The 16,407-nt window shown below is 44.9% G+C and overlaps 1 protein-coding gene across 1 annotated transcript in view; it reads right to left on the bottom strand.

Annotated features, from left to right (window-relative positions):
• Positions 1 to 4,740: 4,740 nt before the first annotated feature.
• fam171a2a (family with sequence similarity 171 member A2a) overlaps positions 4,741 to 16,407 on the bottom strand; it is a 38,350-nt gene continuing 26,683 nt past the window's right edge. The window contains exons 4-9 of the mRNA XM_066698719.1: positions 15,976 to 16,134; positions 15,165 to 15,344; positions 8,679 to 8,795; positions 8,182 to 8,308; positions 6,337 to 7,910; positions 4,741 to 6,017 (exon numbers count right to left, since the gene is read on the bottom strand). Coding sequence (XP_066554816.1) covers positions 6,377 to 7,910; positions 8,182 to 8,308; positions 8,679 to 8,795; positions 15,165 to 15,344; positions 15,976 to 16,134 — 2,117 coding nt within the window. The 3' untranslated portion in view covers positions 4,741 to 6,017; positions 6,337 to 6,376. The remainder of the gene's footprint in view (positions 6,018 to 6,336; positions 7,911 to 8,181; positions 8,309 to 8,678; positions 8,796 to 15,164; positions 15,345 to 15,975; positions 16,135 to 16,407) is intronic.

The raw sequence follows: 16,407 nt of genomic DNA on the forward strand, positions 1-16,407 counted from the left end.
GAAGCCACAACACGTACAACCTTGAGGCGGATGGGCTACAACAGCAGAAGACCCCACCGGGTACCACTCATCTCCACTACAAATAGGAAAAAGAGGCTACAATTTGCACAAGCTCACCAAAATTGGACAGTTGAAGACTGGAAAAATGTTGCCTGGTCTGATGAGTCTCGATTTCTGTTGAGACATTCAGATGGTAGAGTCAGAATTTGGCGTAAACAGAATGAGAACATGGATCCATCATGCCTTGTTACCACTGTGCAGGCTGGTGGTGGTGGTGTAATGGTGGGGGGGATGTTTTCTTGGCACACTTTAGGCCCCTTAGTGCCAATTGGGCATCGTTTAAATGCCACGGCCTACCTGAGCATTGTTTCTGACCATGTCCATCCCTTTATGACCACCATGTACCCATCCTCTGATGGCTACTTCCAGCAGGATAATGCACCATGTCACAAAGGTCGAATCATTTCAAATTGGTTTCTTGAACATGACAATGAGTTCACTGTACTAAACTGGCCCCCACAGTCACCAGATCTCAACCCAATAGAGCATCTTTGGGATGTGGTGGAACGGGAGCTTCGTGCCCTGGATGTGCATCCCACAAATCTCCATCAACTGCAAGATGCTATCCTATCAATATGGGCCAACATTTCTAAAGAATGCTTTCAGCACCTTGTTGAATCAATGCCATGTAGAATTAAGGCAGTTCTGAAGGCGAAAGGGGGTCAAACACAGTATTAGTATGGTGTTCCTAATAATCCTTTAGGTGAGTGTGTGTATATATATATATATATATATATATATATAAAACAAAGAATAGCCTTGACAACATGGAGCATCCCTGTCCTCCAAAGCATATTCACTGAACATCCAGCTTGAAAAAAACAGCAGCAAAAACAAAACCATTTGCATAACGCTGCCTCTGTGTGGAGAAATCTGACACCGCAGTTTACCACAAAATCTTTTAAAAATTGCACCTTTTGTGCAACAGTGGTGGAAGCTCAACCGCTGGCGAATAATAACTAATTTATCATTTTTTAATGTCATAAAGAAGCAACCCCAAAAAAAGGCAGAAACTAAAAATCATCAAAACTGTAAAAAGCACAAGATGCTTTTGTAGAGAAGTTGTCCTGGTTGGAAGTGAAGTACAATCCAAGGCTTACTACTAATAATTCATATAATACCAGAGTGGACAACCAGGTACTTTTCTTCATTCATAGATTACCAAGCCACCAATAAAGTCACAGCCACATTTAGGAATCAGTGTGACCAACTGCATAAAAAAGATGATTCCTGCCAAAACCAAGATCTCTCCAAGTTCTTTTATTTTTGATAAACATAAGACCAGACTGTGGCGCATGAGTATGACCTTCACATTCAGTCGTCAACAACTGCTCTAATGAGCAGATGAGAGAAGACCCACTGTACTGTATAAGGTGATGGCAAAAATGAGTTGGGTCACTTTCTTTTTGGGCAGAATTAAAAAGTTACACACTCTTTAAAAGACAGAACAAGTCTACTACTACCCAAGTGTCTGGTTATCTGTCAGTGACACATTGGACGAAGATAGATGTCTGAAACATGGATTGTTAAGAACTAAGGCACCTAGACAAATGCAGGTATTTGGTAGGACAGGAGTTGGCCCTTTAAACGACCAGATTCTAGCTTTTTTTTATTTTTTTACTACAAAAGCAGAACAGGGTTGATCTTCCAATAATAAATAAAAAAAGTCTTACAATCAGACTCAGAATTTCAAGGAACTGGTAACTTGACTCTGCCATTGCCATTCCTCCTCACCTATCCATCCATCCATCAAATGTACTGTTTCAAAAGACTAGAATTTAGATTTCAAGCAATCACTGGTTTATTCCTCTGCACAAATGGCTTTTCTCCACTTTAAATTGGGTCCTTTTTTCTCACAGCAAAGATGAATCTCATCCAGAGAGCCACTTCAGGTGAAGCAATGCACACAAACTTTTTTCATTTTTTTTCATACAGACACCTGAAGTTGATTCACCGGTTTCTAATAGGGATCTACATTTTTAATTATTTAAATCCTGACAGTTTCACCTTGAACCACCAAAGACTGGCATCCCTCTTAACAGATCACTCAACCTCTAGCCCTAATGGGTTGCTTCTTGACAACACACACTTTTTGCTGATGTTAAAAGGTTCTGTAGGACAGGGATGCATCCACTGGAGCGAGCAAATGAATTACCACACAGTGTAGTTATTCTGGGGTGTAAAACGGGACCTTGAAAAACAAACGGGCAAAACCACTCTCCCTCCAACAAGGCTTTCAAGAGTTGAAAAAGCTTCTGATAACACTTCGATCTTCGAGTGTCTTGTGTTTTGCAAATCGGTACCAGGATGCTGGAATATGTCGTTGAGCAGTTTGCTTTGTGACTGTCAGTCACAACAATCCAACAACACCTGAACATCATGTCACATCCCACAGGCTTCACTTTTGGAGGATATGAGGTGATCAGAGGAGAGAAAAGCTTGGGAAAAAAAACATCCTGCACCTGGAAATGCCTTTTAAACCACACCCAACCATTTCCCACTCTTAGCTGTTTAAAAGCTAAGCACAGCTCTGGAGTAACTTGATGTCAAACATATTTTAATATTAAAACCACAAAAACATCTTATGACTGGGGAAAAGGCCTACACTGACCAAGCTACATCAATGTAAAAGTAATGAAGAAGCCAACAAGGGGAAACTTAAACGTGACTTGAAATCCACTAGACTAATTCTGGCCAAAAGTGTGTGTGTCAGTTTATGGCTACTTTATAAAAAAACGTTTCTAGCTAGTGCTCTGTTCTATTACAGCTGCTGGACAGATGAGTTGTTATTCGGAGAAGGTATTTGTTGTCTGGAGCAGCAGTGTTCTCATAGTTAGTCACTAAGGCATCAAGCTGGTTAAGGGATTGGATCAGAACTGGAAATAGACCCTATTCAAAGCTCAGCTGGTTTTCAACGTCATGATTAAGATTGGCACATCGTCAATGGCAGTGAAGGTTCTTCACGTCCGTAAGGCCGAGTCTCGGCTCTGGGGAACGTTTTACACTCAAAGTCATGGCTCATTCTATGACTCCACCCAACAGCCTTGCTACAAGCAGTCCTTAATGGAGTGGAGTGCTTTAAAGAGCGTGCATAATTCAGTCGTGACTTCATTTTGTTGAATTTGCACCAGTGGCGGTTCTGAGGGGGGGCCAGTGCCCCCATGACAGCAAGTTTGGCCCCTTTAACTGGCACCGCGGACATAACACTGTGAGCACCACCCCCCCGCTAGCATCACGTACAAACCTCCCTCAGCAACCCCCCACCCCAACATCGCGGACAAAACACCCCCCCCTCCTGCATGATGGCTCCCCTAATATTACAACTGGCCCCAGCCATGCCCCCCCAGATGAAAGGGGCTAGAACCGCCACTGATTTGCACAGTCTGAAACAAGACTTTTTACAATAAGGGGTGTTCCTTATGGAAAACAGCTAAATAGACAAAGAGACAAAAGATATACCACACAGCCATTATTTAGAAAAAACAAGGAACTCTTCATTTTTTAAACTTCTCTCAATCTGGACACCGTGCAGAGGTGGAGGCACCTCCTTTAGTCAAATTATATATTAAGGATACCCGACTCACTTTGGGCAATTAAGGTCCTGGACTCAACTCTGTTCTACATTTCAATGCAGTGTAAACAAATTCAATCCTGTAGGCAGAGGGGCAAAAAGTAGATAATTCCATTCAATGTCCTAAGAGGCTAGGATCACAGGCTGTGTGTGGTGTAGTGTGCACAGTGGTGCCACCTAGTGTGCAATGAAAATCTTGGTGGCATGTATATCACAAAGCATGGACTTGATAAACATCCAGGACACAGAAAGTTACGTGCGTGTGAAATGGACTGAGACCAACACGCTTTCATTATATTTGAAGCACAGACTGCACAGATATTCCCTTGACATTCAAATATTCATTTGCAGAATTTGGCTTATATAGACACCTTATTTGGTTTTCCAAGACCTCTGACATTTCCTTTAGCATGTTTTTCCAAATGTTTTTTCTTCAGTTAACTTAAAAATTATTATTCCTATACTACATAGGTGCATGCAATATATTATTTCAATATAATTCCTTCTCTTTTGCCTTCTATAAAACCTTTTTCATATTTTTTTTGTATGGGGAATTAATGCTGGTAGACAAAGATGTCTTTTAAACTGGGTCCACAATTCAGTCTGTGTCATTTGGCACATAATATATATCTATTTTATCAATATGTAGCCATGAACCTTTGTTATTTAAATGAACACACAACCTACTTTCATCGCATGCTGAAAAAGCCTTCCGTTTTCCACAGCGTCTATGCAAAGAAGGCACTTGAGCGAGAGAGAGTTTTTTTCCAATATGGGTACAGGGAAAACGTTGTGAAGTGTGCTTCTTAAACATTCATTTACAAGTTATAAGCAGGGCAGCAAGCAGGGCCTTCACTGGTGTATAAGATCACCCTGATTACACACAGATTGTCTCCAACGGACCGTCAGACCAAACTGATTTGAACGTGTTCCCAGTCCTTCTCTTGAAGGGAACAGTAGGGAGGAGGGGCTAGTGTTGTACAGTTAGGGTGCCAGCCAATCAAGACCCATGTTTTTTTTTAAACACTGCAGTGTGACACTACAAGGTCTGCCTGTGTTTCAGAACTGGAATCTGGAACCTCATGAACAAATAAGAACTTTGACTATAGTTCTAGAATGAAAAATATTTCTGGTAGTTTTACTTTTTTCTTCATTCAATCTATTTAATCCCATCCTGCTAAGGAAGAATGCCTTCAGTTTTCCATCATTAAAAAAAAAAACACTATTTTCTACAATAATGACACCATTGGGATCCATCACCCATACTATAATGGAAATTCTGTTTAAAAGTTTCCACGCTTCCCCCTTATAACATGCAGATGAAATTATTTTATTAAGCACCGCTGCTTAAAGAATGACTGAAGTGTGGCTGAAACTTATAAAAACAGAAAACATAGTTTTTTCTTCTTCTTCTAATATATACAGAGTCCAGTAATTAAATCCACAGGTTAGAAAAACAACTCACCAAAAACAGAAACAAAAAATCAGAACCAAATAAGAACATCCATGGCGTTCAGTCGCAGCATTGCACAAAAAACAAAGTCCGACTTCCCCCTTCACAACCTGCTGATCAGCTTTCAGAGTTTTCTGCATTACCGGGTGGCAAAAAAATCCCCAATATTACTCACTGCACTGAAAAATGTTTTTACGGTGCAGGCTACTCGGAAAGCCAAATTTCCTAAACAAAACCCTGCAGAAGAATTTGTAAGTAAAAAAAAAATCCGGCGTTGATTTACTTTACTTTAAACAACCACCAATACCCCCCTAAAATAAACATTGACCTGATGTGTGTAGCACAACCATTTAATCACACACTTCTTTCTAAAATTGCGCCCAAAAATTACTCGATTCACAGAAGGCCTTGCTCCAAATCCACAAAAAAATGCAGGTTGTGCCAGTCTGTCACGTTTGGGGGGCAATCATGAACGGAATACATTTGCCACATTTACACAGCCCTCCCCCCCTTCAGCTCTCCGGTGTGCTGCTGCAAACGGGCCAGTTTTGTCTGCTTTCCATAGGAATAAAGCAGTTCAATAAAGCCTGCTGGATTGTTCCAAAAGTCAATATAAAATGACTCACCGTAGATGTTTCTGGTAACAGGGACATATTAAGACAAAAGTACTTTTTGAAAGTGGATGAGTGAGGTTTACGGTTCACTACTCATGGCAACGAAAAGAAATACAATTGTCTCACACTGATCCGTTTCCTCGCTACTGGTTGATCTCTCCGCCAGTTCACTCTCAGTCTGTGTCCTCTCCGGTCTTCAAGGAGGATTGTCTCTCTCTCTCTCTCTCTCTCTCTCTCTCCCATCTCCAAGGAGATGTTTCGGTATCACTACTGACCAAACTCGTATGCCAGGATGCCGCTATGTTACAATGATGAACACCTGCTGAAACATCGGGGAATTGAAAGGACTTAGAAGGTCACCAAAGCAATCACTTTGAAACAACGGAGGCGACTATAAACAAAAGAGGGTTACACATCTTGGTCCTCACATGGTCTGTCTCGTGCTTGTGCTTTGCTCTTGTCCTCTTTTTTTCTTTTTTTTCTTTTCCTAGACTGGACAACCCCCTCCCCTCCCCCCCCCCCCCACACACACACACACACACACATACACACATCCACACCCTTCCAGAAGGATTTAGAGCGACACCATTTAAGAAAACGGGATCAGGGCTGTGGCAAGGGATATGACCTCCCCTCACCTATGGAACAGGAGAACTCTGGGACAGGAGGGCCCATGCTCTACTTCACATTGAAGACCATCAAGGGGCGCTCTTCTCGTTTCTGCCAGGGGCTCTTCTTGTTGTCCCCTTGGTCATCTCCCCCTTCCGACTGGTCGTTCATCTCATCTTCGGGACTCGTCATGGAGTCTCGCCGAATCTCGCTGTTGCTGCTCCTGGAGCTGTTTCCCCGGCTGCGTCCCTTTCTGGGGATGGTGGCTCCCCTGTTCTCCAGGCTCTCGTCCAGGAGTGGAGTCAGAGAGTTTTCCTCAGGAGAGCACATGGCTGTCCTGCTTTCGCTGCTGCTCTGCTCTGTGTCATCCATGTAGGCCAGTTTGGAGTAGGCCATGGACCCGTGGCCCAATCTCTCCCGCTCCTCCTTGATCCTCTTGTGGGGCTTGGCCTCGTTGACGTCCACTCCCGAATCCAAGCTGGCGTCGTTGCTCCGGCTCCTCTCGTTGCCCTGCAGGTCGATGTAGGAGTGCCGCACGTGGGAGTTGGAGCGCCCGTCCAGGGAGACGAACCAGGCCCGGGGGTGTGGCTTGACCCCCAGCTCCAGTAGCTTCTTCTCCGTTAAGGCCTGAAGTTCTCCATTCATTTGCGACATGGTGGAGTCATTGAACAGGACAGGGATCCGGACGGGGCCCGTTGATGGATGGGGTCCCCACCCTCGGCCCTCAGGGTCCTCGTTCTGCTGGTTGGCTTGTTGTTGCAGCTGCTGCTGTTGCTGAGGTGTCAGCTGGTGTGGCATGGACAGACTGACCTGGATGCCTTCCATCTCCTGCTGCTGCTGCTGCTGCTCCATGGTCATCCCCACCGCCTGTTCCATGCCAGAGAAGTCAGAGGATAGTCTCATGTAGTGAGCCGGGATGACCAAAGTGGGCATCACATTTCTGTACATATTGTCCTTCATCTGGTCAATGGATCCACAGAAGATGAGCTGGCCTGGCTGGGACAGGGAGGTGGGCCTGGCCAGGTGGTCCACCGACTGGGACATTATGAAGTCGGGAGGCTTATTATCTGGCTTGTGGCCGGGGTAGTGGTCAAAGGGTGGTGGCAGGGGAGGGGGAGAGGGTGGGTCTTGGCTGTAGCCTTTGTTGTCGTTGACGTGGCGACGGTGGCCATCGCCACTCTTGTCCTCCATAGTTTGCTGGGACGCCATGGAGCTGTAGCTTCTTCTGTAGTCATCCAGCAAAGGCGGGTCCAGGTTGTTGGAGACGTCGGTAGAGCGGGCCACCTTCATTTGGAAGCTCTCCATGGGTCCTCCCCGGCGTGTGATGGTGTCCGTGTTGATCTTGGAGTGCCTCAGTTTCTGGGAGGGGATCTGTTTGAAGAACTCCTCCCGGGAGCTCTGAAAGTCCCGCGAGGAGGAGAAGGTAGACTTCATGACAGGGGTGTTGGTGTCCATGTCCCCGTTGGACGAGGCTGTCTCGATGTGGCTGCTGCTGATCAGGTTGATGTGAGACGTCGATGTGCCCTGGTCTTTCTTGGCACTGTCCAGCGTGGAGGAGATGTGCATTTTGCGGTGCTGCTGCCGGGGTTTCAAACACCTCCTCCTGGGAAAAAAAACCACAACACAAATGACGTAGCCCTGAGACTTGGTGTGGTATCTAGAAACGCCAGCCAATGAAAGCGTGGTCCAGTAATGCTACAGCACTACCTACTTTCATAGGACTAGTGTGGACGTGGGTAAAATTTACCCCCCCAAAAAAACATATCAAGCTTTTATCATCTGCTTAGAGGAGTATAATACAATGTCATTTAGTTGTCCTCTCTGGGCAATGCTTGACAACCTCTGTTCCTGGGCAGATTGCTTTCATTGTTTACCTGCAGTAATACAGCAACAGACAGAGTAGAATAAGGACCAGCAGAGCCATGGAGCCCAGGATCGTGAGCAGGAAGATGGTGTGGTAGGTGGTGATATCCCGCAGGCCAGAGGAGTTCAAAGGCATGCCTGCAATCAAGGGAGTTTGTCAGTCATCAGTCTGCACACCCCAGGATCAATCAAGCCATTGATCAAAACCGACGAGTAACGAGAACCGGAAAACAAGATCTCAACTGCAACAAACACAGCTGTAGTACTCCAAGAGACAGAGAGCTGCTGCTTAGACTAAGAAAAGGGGAATGGGAATGGGGAGCAGGCATAAGAAATCACCCTCTCTCACACATTTCTTTCCTTAATTAAGGACATTTTTAGGCAGAGCATCTGTTTGATGTATCTGACTGGGGGTGTTGCTTTTAAAAACTCCCCCATCTCCCCTCCCCACCACCTGTAGCTGTAAAAGATGACTTAAAAGGGTTAATCTCCCACTCCCATCTCTTACCTCCTGTGGTGGAAGGAAAGGCTGCAACCCAATAACCAAGCTGGGGTGCCACGAAGCTCCAGGTAAGCAGAGTCCCTTCCTTCCTTATATATCCTGTTCCATTCCTGATCCAGATCCCTGCAATGCACAAAGTCATCGGACAACACCTTAATGAGGGCTGCAGCTTGTGACAAACGATGCTCAGAACTTGCGCTGTGGACTTCAGGGACCGAGTTCCCACTCTCAGTTTGCATACAATACTTCTTTCGGCCTGTCAAAGCCTGCCAAGGGATGACACTTCCTCCCGAGACAAGAGACGCGGTTTGTGCACAACGAAGCCTATTCACACAGATTCTGGCAAGGTGTATTTTTACCACTGGTTTGTCCCTTCACTGCAGTTTGCAGTTTGCAGGTCCAAGTAAATGACTAGTCCCCTAGATCTTTATTACCATAAACTACTAACAAACCATACCTCCCAATCCATATATTAATCAAATGACAATGCAAAACTAGTAAGATGAGCATTAAAGTCCCTCAAAAAACATTATTTAGTAAGTTTCCGACACACCTACCAAGAGGAGAATGAACCAGGCCCCAGCACTAGATAACAAGGGGTGGGTTTTCTGATTTAAATAAAAAAAATAAAAAACAGTAATCACACTTGAATGTGGCTTCTCAAGAGACAGGACTGAAAGATGCATCTGAACAGAGACTGTTAATAAAACTCGTCACGACGGCGCTCTGGGGTGCAGCGATTCTCTGCGAGACAGACCCTGTGCTGTTTTCCATCCAGTCCTCCAGTGAAAAACAAAATATCACATGGCTGAGGCTGCGCCGCCTCTGTCAGCTGCACATGGCGTTTCAAACGCGATCGTTAAAGCCAGTTTCATCCCTGCAGTGCTGCTCGGCATCACCTACTGACAGCATGCATCTCCTTCCCGACTTCAGACGAGGCCAGACACACACACAATCCTGCCAGTAATACAGGAGGGAAGCAAGAGAAGGACAAGTGTGCATTAAAACTAGGTCTTGACCTGTATTTTTGTTGTTGTTTTAAACTGATGATGTCAGTTCTGTGTAATTTGCCAACACTAAGCCATATCCAAGCAACACTTTTCACAACTTCTGACAACTGTGAATATAACATTTTGTTTGAATTGCCATTAGCCATACCTAGGTAAAGGTGGAAAAAGGCAGGGCCCAGAAAATGCTATTTAAAATGTAACTTAAGCATTTACTGCAGTTTCCATAAAGAAATGGTATCAAAGTAATATAAAATCCCGTATTTACAGATTCCTGGTTATCAGAATGTGGTGATACCAGAGCAATAAGGAAACATGAATGCCTTGGACTCGGGTGTAATCGACACTTCACTGCTGCGACATACACAAGAGTGGTGTCGATCCGCGGGATGTCTTATTGTGGACAAGGCCAAGGAATGGCCTCCCGAGACCGCAGGGGAAATGAGCGCATCCTGCCATCAGTTTCTATTGTTCAGTGAAAACATGAAAAACCATTTAATTGGCAACGATGAGTGCTGCGTCATTAATAAAACGTAGAGAGAGGATAGAAAAAAATTGTGGCCCCAGGCGAGCTGAATGAGTCAGGAAGCTGATCTGGGCTTATATAATTCATTGCGGTTAATTGCTCGGAGTCACAAACCCCTGCTTATCAAAGGGAAAGACAGACCAGCACTTCTTTTCGCCAGTTGCAGAGCTCTTGGAAAAGGTCACCTGATGTACATTGGAGCTTGTTGACTTTTTGACAATGGATGGGAGGGAAAACAAACACAGGAAGTGAAAACTGTATAATGCAACAAACGATATATTCATTTAACTATATTTAAATACATTTAAATCTATAATTGTGGCGATAGGAATATAAACTGCATTTATATTATCTGAAGATAAACTTTACAGAAACATACAGTGGTGCAGTAAGTTACACAGAAATCCTGCCACACTCATTGCCAAGGAGGTGCCAGCTGTTCACTCTCTTTGTAGACGATTACCCACTGCACATTGCACAGTTTTACAGAAGTCTGATTTAGGTAAGAAGCAGAGAATAGGAGTACCCCCCTCCCCCCTTCCTCTTAAAGAACAGAGGAATATAGCCTCCAGTCAAATTATTTGCCTTCTATGTCACCTCTCACTTCGCACGGGGGACTTGGCCGCTTATTTATTCATGAGCGAAATAAACTGACGCCATGACAATGACTCTCCTGGGCCTTTCTCACAGCTGAGGCAGCACTCTCTGTGTCTGGGGCCTCCTGTCGGACACCTTAAACTTAATGGTGACAAAACGATGTAGGAAGAGGGACTGGGTCTCCCCCTGCAGACAACAGTTCTTCAGACGAAACGTATTCTGTGATCCAATTTTGCTAAAGAACTAAGAAGGGTCCTATTTGGTAGCAGGGAGTAGTGGTTTGTACATGACAGTTACCACCTTGGTGGCCAGTTCGCCATACTTGGTGGCTGGCTGCTAAATCCAGTTTAACCAATTCAGGACTGGAATCCTGGAGCGTGCAGGAAGCCACTGTTTTTGCAGTACAAATCCAAAGGCTGGCATTTTAACTGTAATGCTGAACTCACGTTTTTACACCAGGCAATGCTACTCATGTAAACTTTCAACAATTTTAAATCTATCTGCCAATTGCCATCTGACGCAAGATTTTCATTCAGCGCCCGTCATTCATTAAACTGACAGCACCTAAAGTGTCTGTCCATCTTAAACAATATTGGGGTGCAGGGTGCCTTGCCTGGAAGGTCAATATTATTACATGAGATAAAATTCACTCTCACAATTGTCATAAATCACATCTTCCGCCTGGGCTCATGAAATGAAATGTCCCAGGGGGCAATCCGCAAATCAAGTGGGGTCTGCCCACTGCCCAAAACCACGTCAGTCAGCTCTTTAGAAAAAATAGAAAAATATAGACACTTCAGTGATGCAAGGGTTGAAGTCAAGTTCAGTGTAATCTCCGGTCTACTAGCAGAGTAGTAGATGAAATAAAAACCTTCGCAAGCACCCTAACAGTACTGAATTTAAGTGTGTGGGCAGCCAGTCAATGAAATAAATAAATCCACCAATCACAGGCACGATATGCCATGTGGAGATCTCAGTGTTTTTTCATCAATGGGGTGGTTATTGGTTATTTGCAGTCAGCTTTGCCCGACTCCCCTATTTTGTAGTGCACACAAACACGATGTAATCACAGTCTGTTCTCTCCCCGCATGCATCACCGGAGTCTGCAATTAGCGACAACTCCCAAATCTCAGGGCACGATAAGAGATGGAGCCGGATCAACAGGAGGCAGAGACCGGATGCACAAGTGATAAGGCAGCTAATATACGATGTACTCTGTCGTATTAGCAGTCTCTGAACCCCCAATTCTAGGCCCCATTAGAGCAGCTAGATTTGTCATCCCTGACAGTTTAGCTCCCCACTGTATTATAGCCATTACAGTCACTCACCTGTCAGGGGAACTTGGTACAATGTTGCAGCAGCTCTCTGCAAACTAGCTAACAGGGCTGTTGTTTCTCTGACATCCTTTGCTTCTGAAAAAACACCTCATGTTTTGGATTCCAATAAAAAAAATGTTTATTGATTTTGTGGCATGCCTGTCAGGAAGCTGTTGCCGTTCTACAAACCCACCACAGGAGGGAGCTGTGCACCTGCTGAGCACAAGGCCTATTCCCATTGAAAGCCTGGGATTTTCCTACAGTATGGGCCTTATCCAGATGAGTTGTAGCACAGGCTTCAGTTTTAGAGCTCATCTATCTCTTACCTTTTGTATACAATCTGGGCGTGCCAAGAGAAGCCACGCAGATGATTGCAAAGAGAAGCGATCTTAGAAGACTTATTTTGTCAGGTCCTTCAGAGCAAGGGGACTAACTTCACTGAATTTCACTGTCTGGGAAGTGGAACAAAGCAATACACCGTGACCAGTCTCACAAACACAAGCGTCTCTATAGAGATTTCCATCAAACGCCCTCCAGAAGGAATGCAAGCTGAACTTTTCAACTTCTCACTCTCTCTCTACACAAACACCTCCTATCCCTTCACCAAGTCACAGACGCTCCCATCAGTTCACCACTTTGTCTCTCCGGCTAAGTGGCAGAACCATTTTTGTGTTAATTACAGTTTGGACCACCCACGTGGAGTATATTAATTTCCATTTCAAAAAGCTTGTGGCTCTCTGGTGGTACTGCACGATCCCACCCTCACTGGCAACAGGCTGCCTTGCAAACTGCAGAATAAAATGAACTGCGCTATTGAAGGTCGCAAAGTAATAGTTACAAGCGTCAGAAAACACATAAATGGGAGTTTGGGGAGAGAGAAAAAGCAAGGATCCCCTCAAGATGCTCTGAAAGGGAAAATAAAAATCCATTTGAGCTTTTTGAAGCCTACACCGTTATTCTCTCTCCCTTGGGTTGTACTTAACAAATCCTAGCTGCACACAGCCTGCCTGCATATCATTATATGCTTAAATTTCTCCTGTTTCCCCCCCCCCCACACAGTTAACATGGTGATGTTGGAAGCCACAGCAAGCAAACTGTTATACTGCGTTACATGCAGTTATGAAGAAAATGTAGTTTAAGTAGCTCAGGCCTCATTGAGTAGAGAAGAAGCAAGGGGCCCCTAGAGGAATGCATTGGAATGGGAAGACACCCCCAGCCCTTCTCTCCGATTGGAAAATGTAGGTGAATGGCATGTAAAAAGGGACAGCCAGGGGCAGCCACATGCCCCTCCCCGAGATGGACAGCGTCCCAGCCTGCCTGTCATCGTGCTCTTGCCTGCCTATCGTGGCTCCTCTCCGAGTCACAATAATTAGCGCTGCTTGCTGCTGCTGAGGCTGCGGTGGCAGAGCAGATGTCAAATGGCCTCAAAACTGCTCATCCTGTTTTTGAGAATCAGCACGACTGGCACAGCTCACAGACACGCAAGGAAAAAAACAAAAAAACCAACAGGCTGCCAACCCCCTGCCTCCTCAATTCATCACAGCCCCTCTCCCTCTTGCAGAGCACGTTACCATGGCAACAGAGGCCTAGCCAAAGAGCCAGTGCTGTGACAAGGTAGGGAAAAAACCTTTGAACCTAATTAATCACAAAACCAAAGATGGGGCTTCCCTTATCAACATAAACACACTCTAAAACCTGCAATTTCATCATTATAGTCCGAGATGCCTCCTGCTCTAAAACAGGTAGGGATACTTGGAAAAACATAGAAATTGAACTTTCCTTTTTCAATGATTTTTGTAATATACACAAACATATATATACATATATACACACACACACATTATATCTATATAACAGCACCACTGAAAAGAATACTACATAGTATAAGGCCTCTTTGAGTCTCAGTCTTATTTTTTTTACAGTTTGTAAAATCTAATTACACAACATTCCTTTATCCTGTTGCTCAGCAGTATTCGCTGTAAAATGTCTGGTATCTTAGCAGATTATTGTGGATGCTTTTATTTATTTTAACAACAGGATACTGTAATATTGTAAACAACACACAGAACAGAACACCCCCTACAAAGGACAGTGCACCGTGTCTCAGGGGAATCTCAACCTGCTGTGATTCCTGAAGACAGGATTTCTGGAAACAGATGCACACAGATGGGAGTGTGAGAGCCATACCAATGTTCCGTACAAATTGTCTTTCAGTGCAGTCTAATTTAAAGCATAAGCGCCGTTGCATAACGTGGCTTTCAACCTTATAAACACTGCGGGCTCCCTTGAGTTAACCCGTCAGAGCATGGATCAGACGAGAGCAGGAGCCCCTAGCACAGCCGTCTCGTGTATAAGCTCCTATTTTCAAATTTTTTCCATATTTTCCATTGTGATTTACCGCTTGCGCTTTGCTCAGCGCTTTTTAATTTCTTCAATTTTTATTTCCATGTTTTTAATGATCTTCCACATGTCCCTTCAGAAATGCCGTGCAGCACCAAGACACAAGGTTCCCAGCTGTTTCGCCGGGCTTCAAAATTAGAACGCAACACAAAACAAAAACAGCTGCATAAGCGACTGACTGCATTGAAGTGGATCCTCCCTGCACAGGAACAATAAGACTAAATGGTTTGTTTGTTTTATGCTACAAATTAACTAAGACAAGCACATACATTTAAAACCACAGGCCTTCTGAGGATGATCACGTTATCAAGATAAAATAAGTTAATAATAATCAAAAGAAACCAATCAACTTGAATTTGAAAAACAATGACAGTTGATCAAATACCCACTAACGTACCACGATGTACAATAACAATAAAAGTAAAATGCCGTCCACAGCACACATGCGTCTCTGATCACTCGCGTTTTTGAGTGGAAATCATTAAGGTTTGTGGGATGCTCAATGCACGTTTATTTAAACAAGACAGGGAGCTATGCAATCTTTTCCTGCATTTCCCCACCCCCCAAGTGTGATATCACACAATAAGTAAAAGCTGTAATGGGAATAGACCTTCGAGCCTTGACATTAGCTTTTTTCGGCACCCACCTGTCTTGGCATCAAACCTCCACACGGGGATGCTGGTCGCAGCTCTGACCGGGCTGTCTCCGGGAAGGGGGATGGAGATGTGGACGGGGTCAGACACCTGGATGACCGTCCCGTTGTGGGTGAAGAGGTGAGTGCTGACCGCTGCTACGGCCGTCAGCTCGAGCCAGCTGCTGTTCCCCCCTGGACACACAGAAGAGAAGCACACCCCCACCACCCATCTCTGATCAGCGAGGGGCCTTATCAATGAGGCTCAGTGTGGTCATCTCACACTTCTAGCATTATGATCTTCATCTAAAATTGGCAAGAGCCCGAAAACATGATCTGGACCTACAAGACACGTTTCCTCCATCCCCTCAAGGCACATGTTTCAGACTGAGGGGGCTAGAGCCCGCGACATATGTGGTGTGTTCTCTGTGAGTCACTTCATTAAAATGCCCTGAAACGCAGGCGTCTGCATTTTTCAAATTGGTCTAGTGGGGTGGCAGCATGTGGAATGCTCTGAAGGGACGGTGCATGCACACTTGAGGGCGCCACACCATTGGGAGGCCAATTGGAGGCAAGGCAATTGGCATGGGTCTACACACACACACACAAAAAGGTCTTGTGCACATATGCGTAGCACAGTTCAGCCAAGCATTGTTACTTTAATTAAACCAGGCTTAATTAGGACCATATTCTTATTTTATGGATTGCTCTGTTTAAAAACTACAGAGTTGAGCGCCACAGTTAAAAAAAAAAAAAATCTACCCTGGATTTCAGCTTCTGTACGCCTTGGGTCTAGTCCTCCTGGCACCATGCCAGAGACCCTTACCTGAGCTGCTGTTCTCCAGGCCCAGCAGGTAGGGGAAGCCCCCAATCTCATACTGGCTCTTAGCGGAGGTCAGCACTGCGGACAGCTCCGTGTAGGTGGAGTTGAGCGGCAGGCGAACGGCTTTCCTCTGGAACTGCACCCATGGCTGGTGCCTGGCCCCTGTGAGGAGAAAGGGACCTAAATGAAAAGATTGTTCCTTTGTTTCTTTAGTCATTATCAGGCAAAACCAGCAAGGGAGCCTCCTTTCCAGCACTGTTGTGAAGATCCCTTTACAAAAATGAGAACCCCACCCCGCCACACACGCACATAAAAGTTGCTTGGTATTATAGCGTACAGTGGATTGCATAAGTATTCACTCCCCAAGGACTTTTTCACATCTTATGTAATGTTACAATATGGAATGAGAATGGATTTAATTGGTATTCTCTCCCT

Source organism: Amia ocellicauda, chromosome 3 (genome assembly GCF_036373705.1).
Source record: "Amia ocellicauda isolate fAmiCal2 chromosome 3, fAmiCal2.hap1, whole genome shotgun sequence".
In the NCBI taxonomy this organism is placed as follows: Eukaryota; Metazoa; Chordata; class Actinopteri; order Amiiformes; family Amiidae; genus Amia; species Amia ocellicauda.